The 15547-nt window shown below is 41.9% G+C and overlaps 1 protein-coding gene across 5 annotated transcripts in view; it reads left to right on the forward strand.

Moving 5' to 3' along the window:
* The window catches only part of HS6ST3 (heparan sulfate 6-O-sulfotransferase 3), a 627927-nt gene extending 619783 nt beyond the window's left edge, over positions 1 to 8144 (forward strand). The window contains exons 2-3 of one of the 5 annotated variants that reach the window (XR_014143863.1): positions 1098 to 5126; positions 6104 to 8144. Coding sequence is in view for 1 of the 5 variants with exons in the window: in XM_081815118.1 (XP_081671244.1) it covers positions 1098 to 1806 (709 nt within the window). In the remaining 4 variants the exon portion in view is untranslated. Of the gene's footprint in view, positions 1 to 1097 lie in introns of all 5 variants that reach the window. The other 4 variants (XR_014143864.1, XR_014143865.1, XR_014143866.1 and 1 more) reach the window with 4 other exon arrangements.
* The last annotated feature ends 7403 nt before the right edge of the window (positions 8145 to 15547 follow it).

Here is a 15547-nt window from a genome sequence, read left to right on the forward strand (position 1 = left end):
AACAGTTACTTTCCTCTAATGCTTTGTGCTGTGTCTTTACCTGTCGACTTTTCCAACTCTCTTATTGCCTCTTTACACTTTTCTTGCCCCTTGAAGCCAGAAGCACCCTGATCTTTACTGGATCATCCTGAAGCTAACCATTTAAAAAAATATATATATATATTTCTTTTCAAGGTTCCATTTGATGCCATTAGATAAGATCTGTGATTATAATAACCACAGCACCTGACAATAGGCATTCAATACATATTAATTATATTTTTGTTTTAAAAATATCAATATGGTGCACAGGAAAGCACAGAGGCATTAAAATCCATAGGCCTAGACTCCATTGCAGTTCACATATTAATTTGTCCTAGGATCTTGGGCTATATTTTCACCTTTCTCAGTCTCTATGTTCTCAGCTTAAAAAAAAAAAAAAGTAATAATAAAGCCCATTTTACAAAACTGTGCTGAGGATTATCAGTGCTAGTATCATAAAGCACCTATCGCAGTTCCCAGTACGTAGTAGATGCTCAATAAATATCGGTCTCCACACACAACACATCTTCCCCGCAGCCCCACCTACCTTGTAATGCAGAACAGCAGTGTAAACAGAAAAGACTAAGGAGTCTTGGCTTCCAGCCTTGCCCTTTTTAGTCCCACAGTCTTGGATAAATCACTTCACCTCCCTGCATGTTTCCCTATCACATAGTCCCACATCTGCTACAAATAAAATATTGGCTGGGGAATAACTTTCAAAAATCTTGGTGTGTTTTCTTATTGTAAGGTGTGTTTTCTTATTATTTCCAGTAGCAATTTATCAGTGAATAAACTGCTGAATGAATGAATTGCCCATTGCCCCCACCGCCTCCCTCCCCACACTGGAGCAGGGAGGAAAAATCAACAAATGGTGTTGAAAACCAGTCCACGCATGTTTATAAAAACACGCACATATGGGAGCATTTGCCTGATAGGCGCAAATGCAGGCAACCACTCTCAAACGAATATTTGGCAGAAGAACCCGTTGATTCAGTGCTGCTATGAACACTATGAAGGTTCAGAATCCCAGCGCTGTCATTGTCAAGGCTGATGCTCTTCTTTCTCATTTCTTTCAGGAATTTCTATTACATCACCATGTTACGGGACCCAGTGTCGCGCTACCTGAGCGAGTGGAAACACGTCCAGAGAGGGGCCACGTGGAAAACCTCCCTCCACATGTGTGATGGGAGAAGCCCCACCCCTGATGAGCTGCCCACCTGCTACCCTGGGGACGACTGGTCTGGGGTCAGCTTGCGGGAGTTCATGGACTGCACCTACAACCTGGCCAACAACCGCCAGGTGCGCATGCTGGCCGACCTCAGCCTGGTGGGCTGCTACAACTTGACTTTCATGAATGAGAGCGAGAGAAACACCATCCTGCTGCAGAGCGCGAAGAACAACCTGAAAAACATGGCCTTCTTTGGGCTCACGGAATTCCAGAGGAAGACACAGTTTCTCTTTGAGAGGACATTCAACCTCAAGTTTATCTCCCCCTTCACGCAGTTCAACATCACGCGGGCTTCCAATGTGGACATCAACGAGGGCGCCCGCCAGCGCATCGAGGAGCTCAACTTCCTGGACATGCAGCTTTACGAGTACGCGAAAGACCTTTTCCAGCAGCGCTACCACCACACCAAGCAGCTAGAGCACCAGAGGGACCGGCAAAAGAGGCGGGAGGAGCGCAGGCTGCAGCGGGAGCATAGGGGCCACCGGTGGCCCAAAGAGGATGGGAATACAGAGGGGGCAGTCACTGAGGACTACAATAGCCAGGTGGTGAGATGGTGACCCCCTGCCCTCTCCTTCCTCAGGAGGGGGAGGATGAGCAGGTGCACTGACCTTCTGCGGCGTTGGTTACCTTGGAGGATGATGGGCCGTTCTAAGGACATCTGGCTGTATGTGGCTTGATTTGGACACCTGCTTCCTCTTTGTCTTCATCCTATCCAGCTGGAGATGATCTGTCTTCTTCTTCTTTTTTTTTTCCTCACATTTTTCCATCCGTGATATTAAGTAGGGTAGGAATGCATCCAACAGAGACGTCCTTAGGAGGTCAAGGAGGGAAGCACCAGAAAGGAAACTGTTCTTGAAGACATCCTTTGCAGTACCATGGGAACCCACAGAGGCACACATGAAAAGCCAAATTATGGCTTGGATGTTCTGCTGAAACTGGTCTGTTTCACACTGTCTCTGTAATGGAAATATTGGTCTGTCCAGAGAGAGAGAAAGAAAGAGTCCCTTTCAGCCCTTAGATGAGGTTTTCTGCCAACCCTCACTTGAATGTTGGCTCTCATCTTGAACCCTGTTTGAATGTGGTTTAAATCATAAGGCACTGTGTTTTGTTGTTGCAGTTGTTTTTAAACAAGATTACCCTACTATTGACCATCACTCAAGACTTACACCCCACAAAGCCCCTGCCTCTTAGCAGGGAGCCATGCTTCTTCCCCCATCTTTAAGGGACCAGCTAGTGGAATTGGGACGGGAGTGCCTGGCCCCTGAGAAATGAACATTGGTAAGGGCATTTAGGAGAAAATGTGCTTATTAACTAAGGTCTAAGGAGATCACACGTTACCGATTTCATTTTCATTCAAAAAGAATTGACTAATAAATTAAGGGCGGTGGGGTGGGGGGAAGCAGGAGGAAAACTATATGATGTTTCACATTTCCAAACGGGCTACAGAACTTTTAGCTTTTTTTCTGGGATATTTCTGTTTTACCTCTTTGGAGCAGTCATCTTCTTTGATATGGTACTGCTAAGTTTGAAATTCTGTTATCACAGAGACAAAGAAGTTTAAAAAGAATTTGGCCCAAAGATTAGGAGTTTAGCTGGCCCGTCTGCAAAAGATCTTCAAGGTCACTAAATAAATAACTGCTTTAGGCCAGGAGACGCGGAACTCAAGGGGCCGGTTGTCCCAGGAGTTTAGACAGACTACCTCCCAACACCTTGAATATCTCCAGCCTGCTGACTTTCTTCTTCCCACTTGATCTTTGCCTGTGGTTCGGCCGTGGCTCTAACTGGCAGCTTGGGCTGGAGGACAGGAAAAGGTGCCTCATTGCCAATTGCGTCTTATTTTCAATTTTTCCCAGTCACAACTACAAGAACACAAAGTCTGTCGAATAATCAGGGGAGAAGTTTGGAAAAGGGAATAAAAAAGCCTTGCCTGGCATTCAGGAGCCGGATCAGAATGGGTAGAAAGTTTCACAACATTGATCTGATCAATCCTTTCAAGGAGCTCAAGGCAAAATGAGTGAAACCCCTAAATCAGATTGAAAAGCCTATTTCATTGATATCTAGCATGTTTGATGTTTAAGCCAGCTTTACATAAGCCACATCGCAGCCTCCAGAATACTCTCGCTGGGGTTGAGAGTCCATCAACCCACAAGCATTCATGGAGTGCATGCCTGTAGAGAGGGGAGCCCAGGGTCTCCATCAGAGAGAGATTTGGAGAAGCGGCTTCGATTCTTCTCTCATTACCCTTGGCTTCATCTGTCACGTGAGGGAAGGCATTATTGGGGATCTCCCTTGTGTCACTTACTGTGGGAGGCCCTATTCATACCTTAAATCTATTCACAACAAGGTAGATATTATTAAGTCCAGTTACGTAGATAAGAAAATTGAAACCCACAGACAATAGGCAGCTTCCTTGTGGATTGTATGCTAGGTCTGGCCGACTGCAGAGTGCAAGCTCTTTTGACTCCATCCTGTTTTCCATGTGGGACAAAAGCTTTCTGCCAGTTGTGCAAAAAGCCAGCTATTAGAGCCCAGAAGGATTTGCCACTGACCCATGCGCGGGGCACAACTCTGACGACCCCGAGCCGGCCATGACCCAGAGCCATGCTGCCTTGGGTGAGTCCAGCCCTCTCCACCTCCCTGACCCACCAGCAAGCTGAGAGATTGAGGATTTCTTAGACACTTGTACTTTTTGAGACCTATATGTTAAAGGGACCAAATCAATATTGCTTGTTAGTGGGTAGAAATTAGACTCACAAAATATTAGCGTTTCCCTTATCGCTGATTTGTTCCTGAGGTTGAGAGGGAAGAGAATACCGCTACAATTAATGAGCAGCTCTCTCTCTCTCTCTTTGCATTTCAATGTTAAGATCTAATGTTCTGCCTAGACTGGCAGAGCTGCAAATTATCCCTCAGCCTGCCGCTGTGATACACACACACGCATGCACACGCACACACGCACACACACACACACAATAACAATCCAGTGTTTTGTCATGTGGAAAATCAAAACAAGTTAGAAAGCATGAAAGCATTTGGGTTGTTTCTTTTAAACTCACTTTAAATTTTTTGGCAGGGAATTCATGCATAGTTGAGACTTGGAGGCAGCCTCTGCTAACTTCACGCTGCTCCTTAGGCATCTCGGGATTTATATCAAAAGGCTTTCCTCAGCCTGTCACTGAAGGCGTGATGTATGGTGCTCCACTTGAGGCCAGATATCAGAATGTTCACAGGAGAAACCATCTCTTTGTGTTGGCCCGAGGCCAGTGCTGAGCAAATTAAAAAGACCAACACGGGCTTCCTCCTTCATATCATTTCATTCTAAAGCAGCACGCTTGTCATATCCCAGGGGTTCTATGTTGATAGAAATGAAGAGGTAGGGACACAGTTTGTTCTTCAAAAATTGACTGCACACCTACATGCTGAGTGATGCTCAGAGGAGGGATGCCAACAGAAGACATCTGGGCCTTGGGATCCATGGGGAGTCAGCAGCTTGAAGATCCAAAACCCAATCAATTCCAGATACATTGGTGTTAAGAGCCCAAAAGGAGGGGGAAGAATTTCTCCAGGGACTTCCACATCCTACTGACCCCTACAACTCCCAGGTAGACATTCCTTCCCTTCTCTTGACAAGGGCAGCCCCAGATTGGGATGGGGTGACCTTGTGTGCATGTTTGTATGTGTGTTTAAATTATCATCATGGACATACTATTTCTTCTGTCTCCTTATAACTTTTTGGCAGCCTACTCTTGGGAACCAGAGAAAACCTGCCCTGAGAATTCTTTGGATACTCCTTCTAATAACTAATAACATTAGCAATCAGTGTTGGGCAACAGCTAAGGATGTCATGTGTGCTATGGTTTCTTATCATCTCAAGGAGGTAACTTTTTCATAGTTTAATCAAGGGTTTAAAATATGAGGACTTGTTCAAAAGTCTGAGTAGAGATAGTATTTATATGGGGAAGAAAGTCTACCAGAAGGAGACCTGGCAAGGAGATGAGCATAGATCATTAAAAAACAAACATTAAATCCATAGGATAGGATTCCCATTTGGCTACTTTAAGAGAGAAACTCAAAATAATAGTGACTTAAATGAGATCAAAGCCGTTGTCCTCTCATTTAAAAGGCAAACTTGTTGGATAGCTCTGGGGAGTGACATTAAAGAAGTCCAGGCCCCCTTCTGTTGCTCTTTCATACTAACACGTGCCTTCCAACTCGTGGTCCAAAGTGACTGCTGAGGCTCCTGCCATCTCATTTGTATTTCAGACAACAGAGAGGACGTGGAAGGAAGTTGCAGGTATCACTTCCACTTACATCTCATGAGCTAGAACCTAGTCATTAGCTACAAGTAAATGCAAAGGAGGCCAGGAAATGTCTTCATTATTGGCTGCCATGTGCCTTGATAAACGGGGGGGAGGAAAAATTAATACTGATAAAACCATCAGTCTCTGACACAAAAGGGAATTGAAAAATATTTCAAGTGCTTTTCACAGTTATCTATTTCAACATACGTTTTGCAAAGGAGAAGATTAAAATTCATAGCTTTGTATAGTACTTAATGCTTTCAAAACATTTGTACATTTAGGATCCCGTTTGATCTTCACTACTTTCTCGTATGTTAGATACATAGGACCTCTATGCATTATCCCACCTGGTAGTTTCCAGTGGAGCTTCAGGGATGTGAAAAGATTTCTCAATTCGAGTTCATCAACAAAAAAGTTGCTGAGAGCCCCCAGTCTTGACTTCATAGCCTTCCCTATGACTTCATGCTGCTCAGCATCAGTATCAGGATTGGGAATTGCAAGAATATGAAATCGAAGTCTTTATTGATTTATGTCTTTCCTTACCTTCTTGTAGAACTGCAGTGACTTAGAAGAGGCCAAGGAGACTGGTAGAGTTGGCTCACTACCCCTGCTTCCAGTGAGGAATCATCTTGTTAGGAGTGAAATGTCCCAAGAGATGGGCAGTGTTTCAGGGGAAACTGCGAAGCACAGACGCTCCAACACCTCCCGCTGGCTGTTCACCCCAGCCAATCCGAAACTGATTCAAGATGAAGGCTGAGGGAATGTGCTCACAACTCCTTAGGGAAGCTCGGTGTCAGAAATATCTTGAATCAGTACCAGCCTGAATAGTGAGATGTAAGGGATGATCAATAGAACCCTGCTCAAAAAAAACCAACTCCCTTCCTCCTTACTTCTCCAGGTCTCTGGAATTTTATCAGCAACTTACTGCTTTGGTTCTTAAAGGTTTTATTTGGTGTTAAATGAGTCCCTGTGCCCCTGCTCATTTACCAGAGAGAGGAAATGCAGGAGTTGCTGTCTTAGGCTAACATCTTCACACAGAGTTTATCGGATTCCTCTCCCACCATGACCTCTAGCTGAGAAGAAAGTCCTGTATAATGGGATCATGCAAGGGTGGGGGTTAGGGAGAGTAGGGGTAAGTAGAGAGGAAAGTAGGGCTCCTAAAAAGGAAGCAGGTCTTTCAAAGGTGGAAAGATGAGGAATTAAATATGTGCCAGGAAATCCTGAAAAACAGAAAAATGACATACGATTTCTGTCCTCGAGAACAAGGGCAGACTGGAGACATGTGGACTGTAATTCTTTGGGCCATTTCAAGGAGCTGACAAGGGCATGAGGCTCAGGAAACAGGACCAGAGCGTTGGCAGCATTTTAGGGACTGAAGTAAAGGCTGAATGAGTTGGTGGGGTCGGATCCAAGGGAAAGCTGGACTGAGGCAAAGGGTACCCCAGTCTGATCACAGCTGTGTCTCCAAGGCTTTCCTTTCTTGTAATTAATGTGCCTCCACTGGTCATCAAAACTCCAGCTGAACGTCTCCCGGCTGGGTCTCAGGGCTGGCTGAGTCTGAGGACTCCGCCCCCCCACCAGCCATGGCACATCTGGGGAGCATGCAGCCTTTCCTTCTCCAAGTCACCTCCCTTTGTCCCCTCCTCCATTTTCTATGGGACATTATCCTGCTATGCTTTCACCATATTCACCTGGACACATCTGAACTAATTTCCTAAAACTTTGAATGAGCCCTTCTGGGCAAGTGGGCAGGTTCTGAGACCTGTGTGTTTTGTAGCCTCATGGATGGAATGGACATGGACCCATCGCACCGCACATTGACAGAACCAATCTTCCTTGCAGAAGTGCTGAGACTTCCAGAGGACTCACCTTGCCATGAACACCAGCAACATCTGCAAGACAAAAGCCCCGGGACTTCCAAGCAAGGACTCGAGGTAACCTAACAGAACTCCCCATCTGAGAACGCCAAAGCGCCGATGTTTCTTAAGCCTGTGTTCTAAGTTGTCTATGGAAGAGACTGCAACAGTCATCCTTTGACGCATTACACGTTCTGCTGCTCTGTGGGAACTCATCAAAGGGCCAGATGTCAGTGCTGAAAAACCTCAGTTCTTGCCGGGGAACACCGTGTTCTAAGGAAGCAGAGTTTGTATGATTTAGTTATCGCCATTATTTGCCTTCCACCAACCTCTTACGTTTCTAATTTCTTATGTTTTAATCCTTGTTTTTTTGTTTGTTTGTTTTTGTTTTTTTGCGTGTGTTTTGTCCCCCTGGAAGTACTTTCTGGGCTTCTTTTGCATTATTTTTCATTTAATGTATCAAAGATGAAACATGTTGGAAAGAAAAATCTAGACTTTTATCTGGTGCCCCACTTTAGATGTAAAGATAGTTATTCAATAGATAGTAAATTATTTCACCTACGAGATATTTCCTTTTGTTTCTGTGCAATAATATGTATGAACTCGGGTACTAGGAGATTGTATTGTGACATTATCAACCCTTATTGCTATTTAAAAAACGATAGTTTGTAGAACTGAGGATCTCCATTGATGTGAAGCACAATTTAATGAATAAGTTAACATATTAAACTGTTGTGATGTCAAGAACAATTGTTTTCCCCTGTGATTTTGTTAGACATTTTTGCAAAATGAGAGAAGTTGGTCAAACACTTTAAGGGATTTATGGAAATTGAATCCACGGGATCAGCTTTGTCAAACTCTAAAAAAAAATCCATGCTTTGGATACAAATGTGGCTATTGAATGTGAAGCTTCAGAAACATAAAAGACAAAGAAAATATAGATTGAAACAATTTAAAATCTCCGAGGCCAGGGAGGATTTCACAGGCTCTCAAACACAGAAGCTTCTAGAAAGGTGCTTTTCAGTGGCCCTCCCTGTTTTTCGCCCACCCTGACACGTTGAAATTCACTTTGCCTGGAGAGCAAGGGGGTGGTGGGAGACAAAGTGGGAACTGAAGCAAAGCTATCTGGCACTGACTCGAAAAGAAAGAAAAGAGAAAAGGAAGGAAAGGAGGGAGAGAGGAATGGGGAGACAGGGAGACAAAACAGAAGCAGAAAAATACAACAATGGCAACCACTGTGGGTCTCTCCACAATTTCAAAGTGTAGCGTTGGTCCACACCGATTTTTAAATCAATACCTAGTTCCTGTAACAAGTGCAAAGAAAGAGAAAATTCGTTTTTAGAAGAGAAAAGTCCCTTCATTCAAAAATCCCTTGAATGGTGGGTGCCTTTTATCGTTTTCTGTTTATTCTGTAGAAGTGGGATTTGTGGATTCCTTCCTTGCTTATAGGTTCGTGAGATTTAAAGCCTTAGAAAAATGCCATTTAGCCATGTCCCTCTAACTCATGGGAATCATAGGCAAAGTCACCTTGACTCCGGAGCAATCGCAGTGGCCTTAGGAGAAGCTCCAAAGACAACAGAAGTTAAAGCCAAACACCCGTGCGCGCATGCGCACGCCTACCCCAACCCCCTGCCCCCAGCACAGACGTTTTGCGGGCTTCTGTCTTCCAAGAAAAAAAAAAACATAAGTTGAGAGAAGAACTAAGAAATCCTGAAGATTTACTTCTTTCCCCCATTCACCATGAAAATAGTGTTCAAGATAAGTCTTGAAATGTCAAAAGTATTATTGAAAATCTGCTCTCAATATAGTAAGCTTTCCCTTTCACAGATCAGTTTTCATACAAAATAAATTTGAAAATTAATAGAATCTAATTTAGCATAATTATGTCTTTATTTTATATATAATGTTAATTTTTTATTAACAAAGTAATATGTGACCTTAGATCATTTGAAAAAATGTGAGAAGGAATGCATATATAAAAGAGCCAAATCCTGACATAATTTTGATCTATTTCCTTTCATTTTTTTTTATGTATTGGCAATTAGAGTAAAATTTTAAATAACAAATGTTTTAGGGATGTAGAATCAGACATTCTATATAATGGAAATACATATTTTTACCTCTTAATGCCCATTCTTGAAAACATAATTTTAATAGCTGCATGTAATTCTACCGTTCTGATATTCTGGGGGCATTCTGTTCATTTTCAATGTTCCCACTGATGTAACTGACACTGAAATGAATATATTTGTACATAAGTAGCATCTCTGTGTCTCTGTATACTGGTGGGAGAGAGGACAGTGGACCCTTGATTGTATCTTCCCAACAACCGAGAAAGAAAAAATATTCAAGATTGTCAAAATTGCGTGCATGCAATGAATTGTGGAAAAAATCAAAATGAAAATTATTCATCTACTCAAGGAAACATACATGTAGCTCTCCAGAACCACCTTTCTGGCCCTGGATGGAAGCGCTCATTCCCCCAAGAGGCTGGGAGTGTGGCTGCTAACTGAGAGCTGTCATCTGAGTCTCTCTCGAGGACCTGCCACCCCCCAGATCATGCCCCCTGTCGAGGCCAGTTCATCTCGAATGACGTGGCTGGGGAGGCCAAGGCCAGGCCTTTTAAGTGGGGACTTCTCAGCTCCAAAGCGCGCGCTGTAGGGTCAGCTGAGGATGTCACTGTAACGCGCCTTTCTGCCCCTCCTGCCCCCTCCCCTCCCCCGGCCAAGGTTGTTCCCAATTTTCCGCACACACGCTGCCAGCGTAGACTCTGCTCTCCCGGCACCGAGATTTGCCCGCGTTCTAGCCTCCGGGGCTCTCTGTTCTAGCTCCCGTCTTCTTTGGAGCTCAGCTGTTTTGAAGAGTTATTCTGGCATATTTTGTCCAACATTTCTACTTGTTTGTGGTTCAAAGAGGAATCTGTGTAAGCTCAGTCTGACAAGTTTCTAGAAACAAGTCTGTTCTTAAATTTTTCAATCTCCTTCACTTCTCTATTTCCATTGCTTTTTCATTTTTCACCTCTTCATCACGTTCTATTTTGAAACTCCGGATTTTCACAAATAAACTTTCACTCCCTTTCTGCTTTGGGGGATTCTCCTCTGTGTTTGCTCAGCCCTCTCATAAACCTCTCTGTTGTAGTCATTCTCTTTAATAATATTTTTTTCTTTTCCTTTTAATGCTTATATTTTACTTTATCATTCCACTTCTTAATTTTCAAGTATTAATCTTACATTTATGTTTGCATTTTTCATCTTAACTTGTTTTTATTTATAGTTTTTTTCATTGGTCTAATTTTTTATCTTTTATTTCAAATCCCACCAATTTCATCTAACTCATGAAAGTGCTTCACTTTTACTCAGTTTTCTATAAAAGTTTATTTCAGTTTGTCATTGTTGGTTGTAACTGACCCTTTCCTTTACTTTGAAACAAACTTATTTATTCCTATTGTCATGGATAAACATGTTGTGCTCAGATAAATCTGCCTGCATAGTTTCTGCTTTCAAAACTCTACCGAGGTTCCTTTGGGGCTTCATTTTTTTTTAAGGTTTTATTTATTTATTTCAGAGAGAGAGAGCATGAGCTGGGGGTGTGGGGAGCAGGGGAAGAGGGAGAAGCAGGCTCCCCAGTGAGCAGGGAGCCTGACACAGGGCTCAATCCCAGGACCCTGAGATCATGACCTGAGCTGAAGGCAGACACTTAACTGACTGAGCCACTCAGGCGCCCCACCTTTGGGGCTTTATAAGTGATCAGTTTTTGTAAAATTTCATGGATATCGGAAAAGGAAGTGTATTGCATTATCAATTACACACATACACACACACACACACAAAGTATACATATATAATACATATATATCCTGGTCAACATATATATCTCCTGGTATATAATCAAATGATTACTATATATGTATATATATAATTATGTGTATATTATATATGTATACTCTGTGTATGTATTTATATTATATAGAGATATCTTTACTGTATACATGTATGTGTCTGTGTGTATATATATATCTCTGTGTGTCTGTATGTGTATATATATATATATAAATTCTCAAAGACAGAGTGCATACTAAAATGTGTGTATCATTTCATAACAGTTTTTAGCTTATATAGTTTGGTGATTTGTTATTTAGTATTTATGACTTCCATATTCTTTATTGATGAGGCTACCATTTTCAATATAAAATGACCCCTTTTGTATCATTTAATAATACTTTTGCTTTCAATTCTACTTTCATTTTAATATTGTTTTCAACTTTTTGTAATTTGCAATTAACATGTGGTTTATTTTTTCTTCACATAGTTTGAGTCATGGTCTTAATTTGAAAAGTGTTATAATTTATAGATTATAGTCTTCTGTATTTTATGATTTCTACTACTTATGCTTCTTTTCTGTTTCATTTTCTGTTGTTTAATAGGCTATGATTTCTTTGGAATCAGTGGTAAGAATGCAATCATAGTTACTTGGCTTTCCTTGTGTAATTTGAAGATATTCACATTTATGTAAATGCAAGCATTTATAGGTTTCCCTTATCCTACTTCCAAGTGTTTATTTAATACCTGAAGTAAGAGCCCTGGATTAGAAATAATCTGGGAGTTTAGATTCACATTGTCACTGCTGTTGTCATATCGTCATTAGAGTTAGCATTGTAATTCTATCAAAAGGAGATGGGAGAGTGAAAATTAGGCAAAGTGTTAGTTCTGTCCTAATCTGGAAATACTGAGTTACTTTCAAAGCCAAACCCTTCACACTTCTGGCTGAGGCTTGCATGTATCTGAATTTAAATTATTTAAACAGTTGTTGCATGGGAAATAAGAAGATAGGACAATAAGAAGGACATTAGGGACCTCACAGATTGGTGTTTGAAAGCCATGGGGATAGCTAGCTTTCAGGATGTCATCAGTTCCTGTGAATAATATGTTTGCTCGGTGAGAAAAATTAAAAAAAAATTAAAGGAGTGAAAATTTTATCAGGACTCTAGAAATGCAATTGTCCTCAAGTTTAATTTATTACTAACTAAACCCATCCTAATACACATAAAAGGGGGATTTGAAATGACCTTCTGTAGTAGGTAGCAGGGTTTTTGTTTTTTTAAATTTAAGAATATAATTTAAAATATTCCTGAATGAAAACACTGGCAATCTTAATATCAAGGTAGTAGTTATTGAATGAATAGAACATAAAGAATTCGTTTCTAAAAAGGTAGAGCCTTCACAACTCCACGTGGCTCACTTTATCTGGGGCACAGCCAGGTGCTAATGCCCTCTCCCCAACCCCCATCTCTCTACCTACAGGTGTTGGATGACAAGAAGTCATTAAGTCTTTGCAAATCAGGGCATCACTCCCAGGAGCTCTGCTAGGAAGTCTGCCAGTTAAGTTTTAAACAGAAGCATATATATTACTGCTTTAAGAAGTCACTGCTGATGGTTAGTATTCCCACGTGCAGCTGCAAGTCACAGTCAATAATCCCGCCGCCACCCCCTTGCTGCTCCCCATGTGGAAGGTAGACCAGCGGCCCAGGTAGTAAGCTCCGTCACGGCTGAAGAGCCACAAACCCCATCCCATATCATCATATCATCATTTTATTTGCTCTCTAAGAGAGAAAGCCATCCCTAGATAAGAGTCTGAACTTTAGAAAAGGTGCATGAGACATTCAGCATCAGACTATGACGTTGCACATCCTGGTGTTAATAATTATCAAATAATAATTATCAAAATAATAATTATCAAATTCACTCAAAGTCACTGCAGCAAGCTTTCATTAAATTTCAACAGACCCAAAACTCAGATTAGCAACCTTGTGTCCCCCTTAATAATTTCTATGATTGGGTTGAAGACCAGTAGAGATTCCATAATATCTTTACCACCTTCTAAATCTACAGATTGAGGACAATTTAACTTTTTTCAATGTCTTTCCTTCCTTTTTATTGTTCCTTTGTCTTTCCATTTTAAGAAGTGTTCACTAAGCTTTCTAAGAGGTAGACATGATGCTAGATGCTAAAGTTAAAAGAATAGGGTGCGTCTGATGTTTTCAGCAATCTCTTTAGCACTCACAGGCCAAATGACAGGTGTGCTGGAAAAGGCTCTAACCTTGCCCCCAGCCGTACCTCCGGAAACATCTCTACTCTCCCGGCCATCTAGACCTGCACATGCCACCTTTCTTGTCCTGGGTTGTACACAGTTTATTCTGGATCAGCGTTTGCTCTGTTCTCAGACACTGTTAGCTCGGACAGTCTTCCCTCCTCTTGTGCCGTGACCTACAACCACAGAGCAGCTCTGCCTCATCCCATGCCTGGCTCAGCACCCTGGCATCCAGCCCACAGACAGGGCTGGGCTTCTGGCTGCCCAGGATTGAAGGGCAGGGGCATCCTTGGCTCCCTTTGATCCTAAATCCTGATCTTGAGGATCAGGGACAACTTCTGCCTTTTCACCATTGTTTAATAACAATGACCTTGGCACATGGTAAAAAGTAGATATTTGATGAATGAATTAGATGGAAGAATCAATGAGAGAGTGAATCCAACTTGTCCTCTTGCGCAAGCTAAGCAAATCCCATAGTGACCACAATGGCCCATGTTCTGATGAGTCCCAAATAGACAGTGCCCTCTAGATCCCTATCTCCCTATCTTTAGTGAACTACTGACCACCTACACCTAAATGTTTTCACTCATCCCTCAATTCAAATGATATGAAATGAAACTCATCTGCTCCTTTTCCATCTGAAATAATCTATGCTTCCTGCCTTACACCCCACTCAGTCATGAACTGTGCAGCTTACAGGGTGGGGTCACTCAAGATAGAAGGCTGACTCACCCTCAATTCCTCTAACCATTTTTGGTGACCCTGTCTCCAGCATCCATCCCCTGCTCTCCATTTCCACAACCACAGCCCTGGTTTAGACCTTCTTCTGTCTCATCCAGTCTGCCAATAGGAGCTTCTTATGCCCATTTTAACCTTCACAGCAACACTCTGAGGCATTACAACTTTTTTCTAATTAGGAAATTGAGTTATCAGAGAAAGTAAATAATAACCACCGAATGGATACATAGTTGAGAAATATTGGAACTAGGATTTGAGATCAGCTTTGCTTCGACCCAAAGCCCATGTTCTACTATGAAATAATTGTTCTCCCAGCCTCCAAACCCTTTATCTCAGCCTGACTCTACTTTTTCAAAGACCTGGTCATATCACTTCCCTGTTCAACCTTCCCAATGGTGATCAATTGACCTTAGGATCAACACTGTAGCATGGCATTTAGGGCCTGCCAACCTTCCCCCCCTACACACTCTCCCATGTCATCGTGCTCTTTACTAAATCTTTCTTCTCCTCTAGTTACGTAGAATTTCTGGAGAATTCTACCAAATGGTCTTGGGGGAAAAATACCTTAAGGGGATTATTGGGTGAGTAAGGATGGAGTTGATTAAGAAGATAAGGGAAGAAGTTAAAGGACAGCAGAGACCTACACATTCTTCAGGTGCAGGGACTTAAAAAGCAAGATAACCATTTTGTCTGAGTAGACAACTTTTATTCTACCCCCAACACAGAAAGCAGAGCAAAAACTGGAATTCTCTAGTGAAAGAGAATTCTTTGGTGAGCTCTACACTCTAGAATGACAATAGTTGAGAAGATCGAGACACTATCACAACAATGAAGCCATGAGTTACCCATAGGGGGCCACGTTTCTGACTCTGCCCAAGGAGAAGTTCCTGTGCACCTCTCTTCAGTCATAATAAGACGGGGACCACTGGGGACACATCTTGTCCTACTTCTACTGCTTAGCCAGTCTTTGCAGGATAGACCCTAAGTACATATTAGCAACTTAAAAAAAAAATAATAAAGGCAATCTGCCAAATTACTGAAGTTGGTAACAAAGAAGAAAGGATATAATTACACTTGGTATAATTTTAGTATTATATAATAAATATAATTATTATGTTATATTACAAATTATAATAACTTAATTCTGTGAAGACAGATAATCCTAACTTAACATCTGGTTAACCAAACTATTTGTATTTCCCATGATACTGCTATCTTTGGATTCTTTTGTCCAAATAAGTGGAAGTTTATCATGAAGCGATACCTTTTAGTTTGAGTTCAGCTTTTTAGTTTGTTTTCCTGCTTTAGGACTCAAT

This window comes from Leptonychotes weddellii, chromosome 3 (assembly GCF_054177405.1).
Source record: "Leptonychotes weddellii isolate Sample4059 chromosome 3, ASM5417740v2, whole genome shotgun sequence".
Taxonomy (NCBI): domain Eukaryota; kingdom Metazoa; phylum Chordata; class Mammalia; order Carnivora; family Phocidae; genus Leptonychotes; species Leptonychotes weddellii.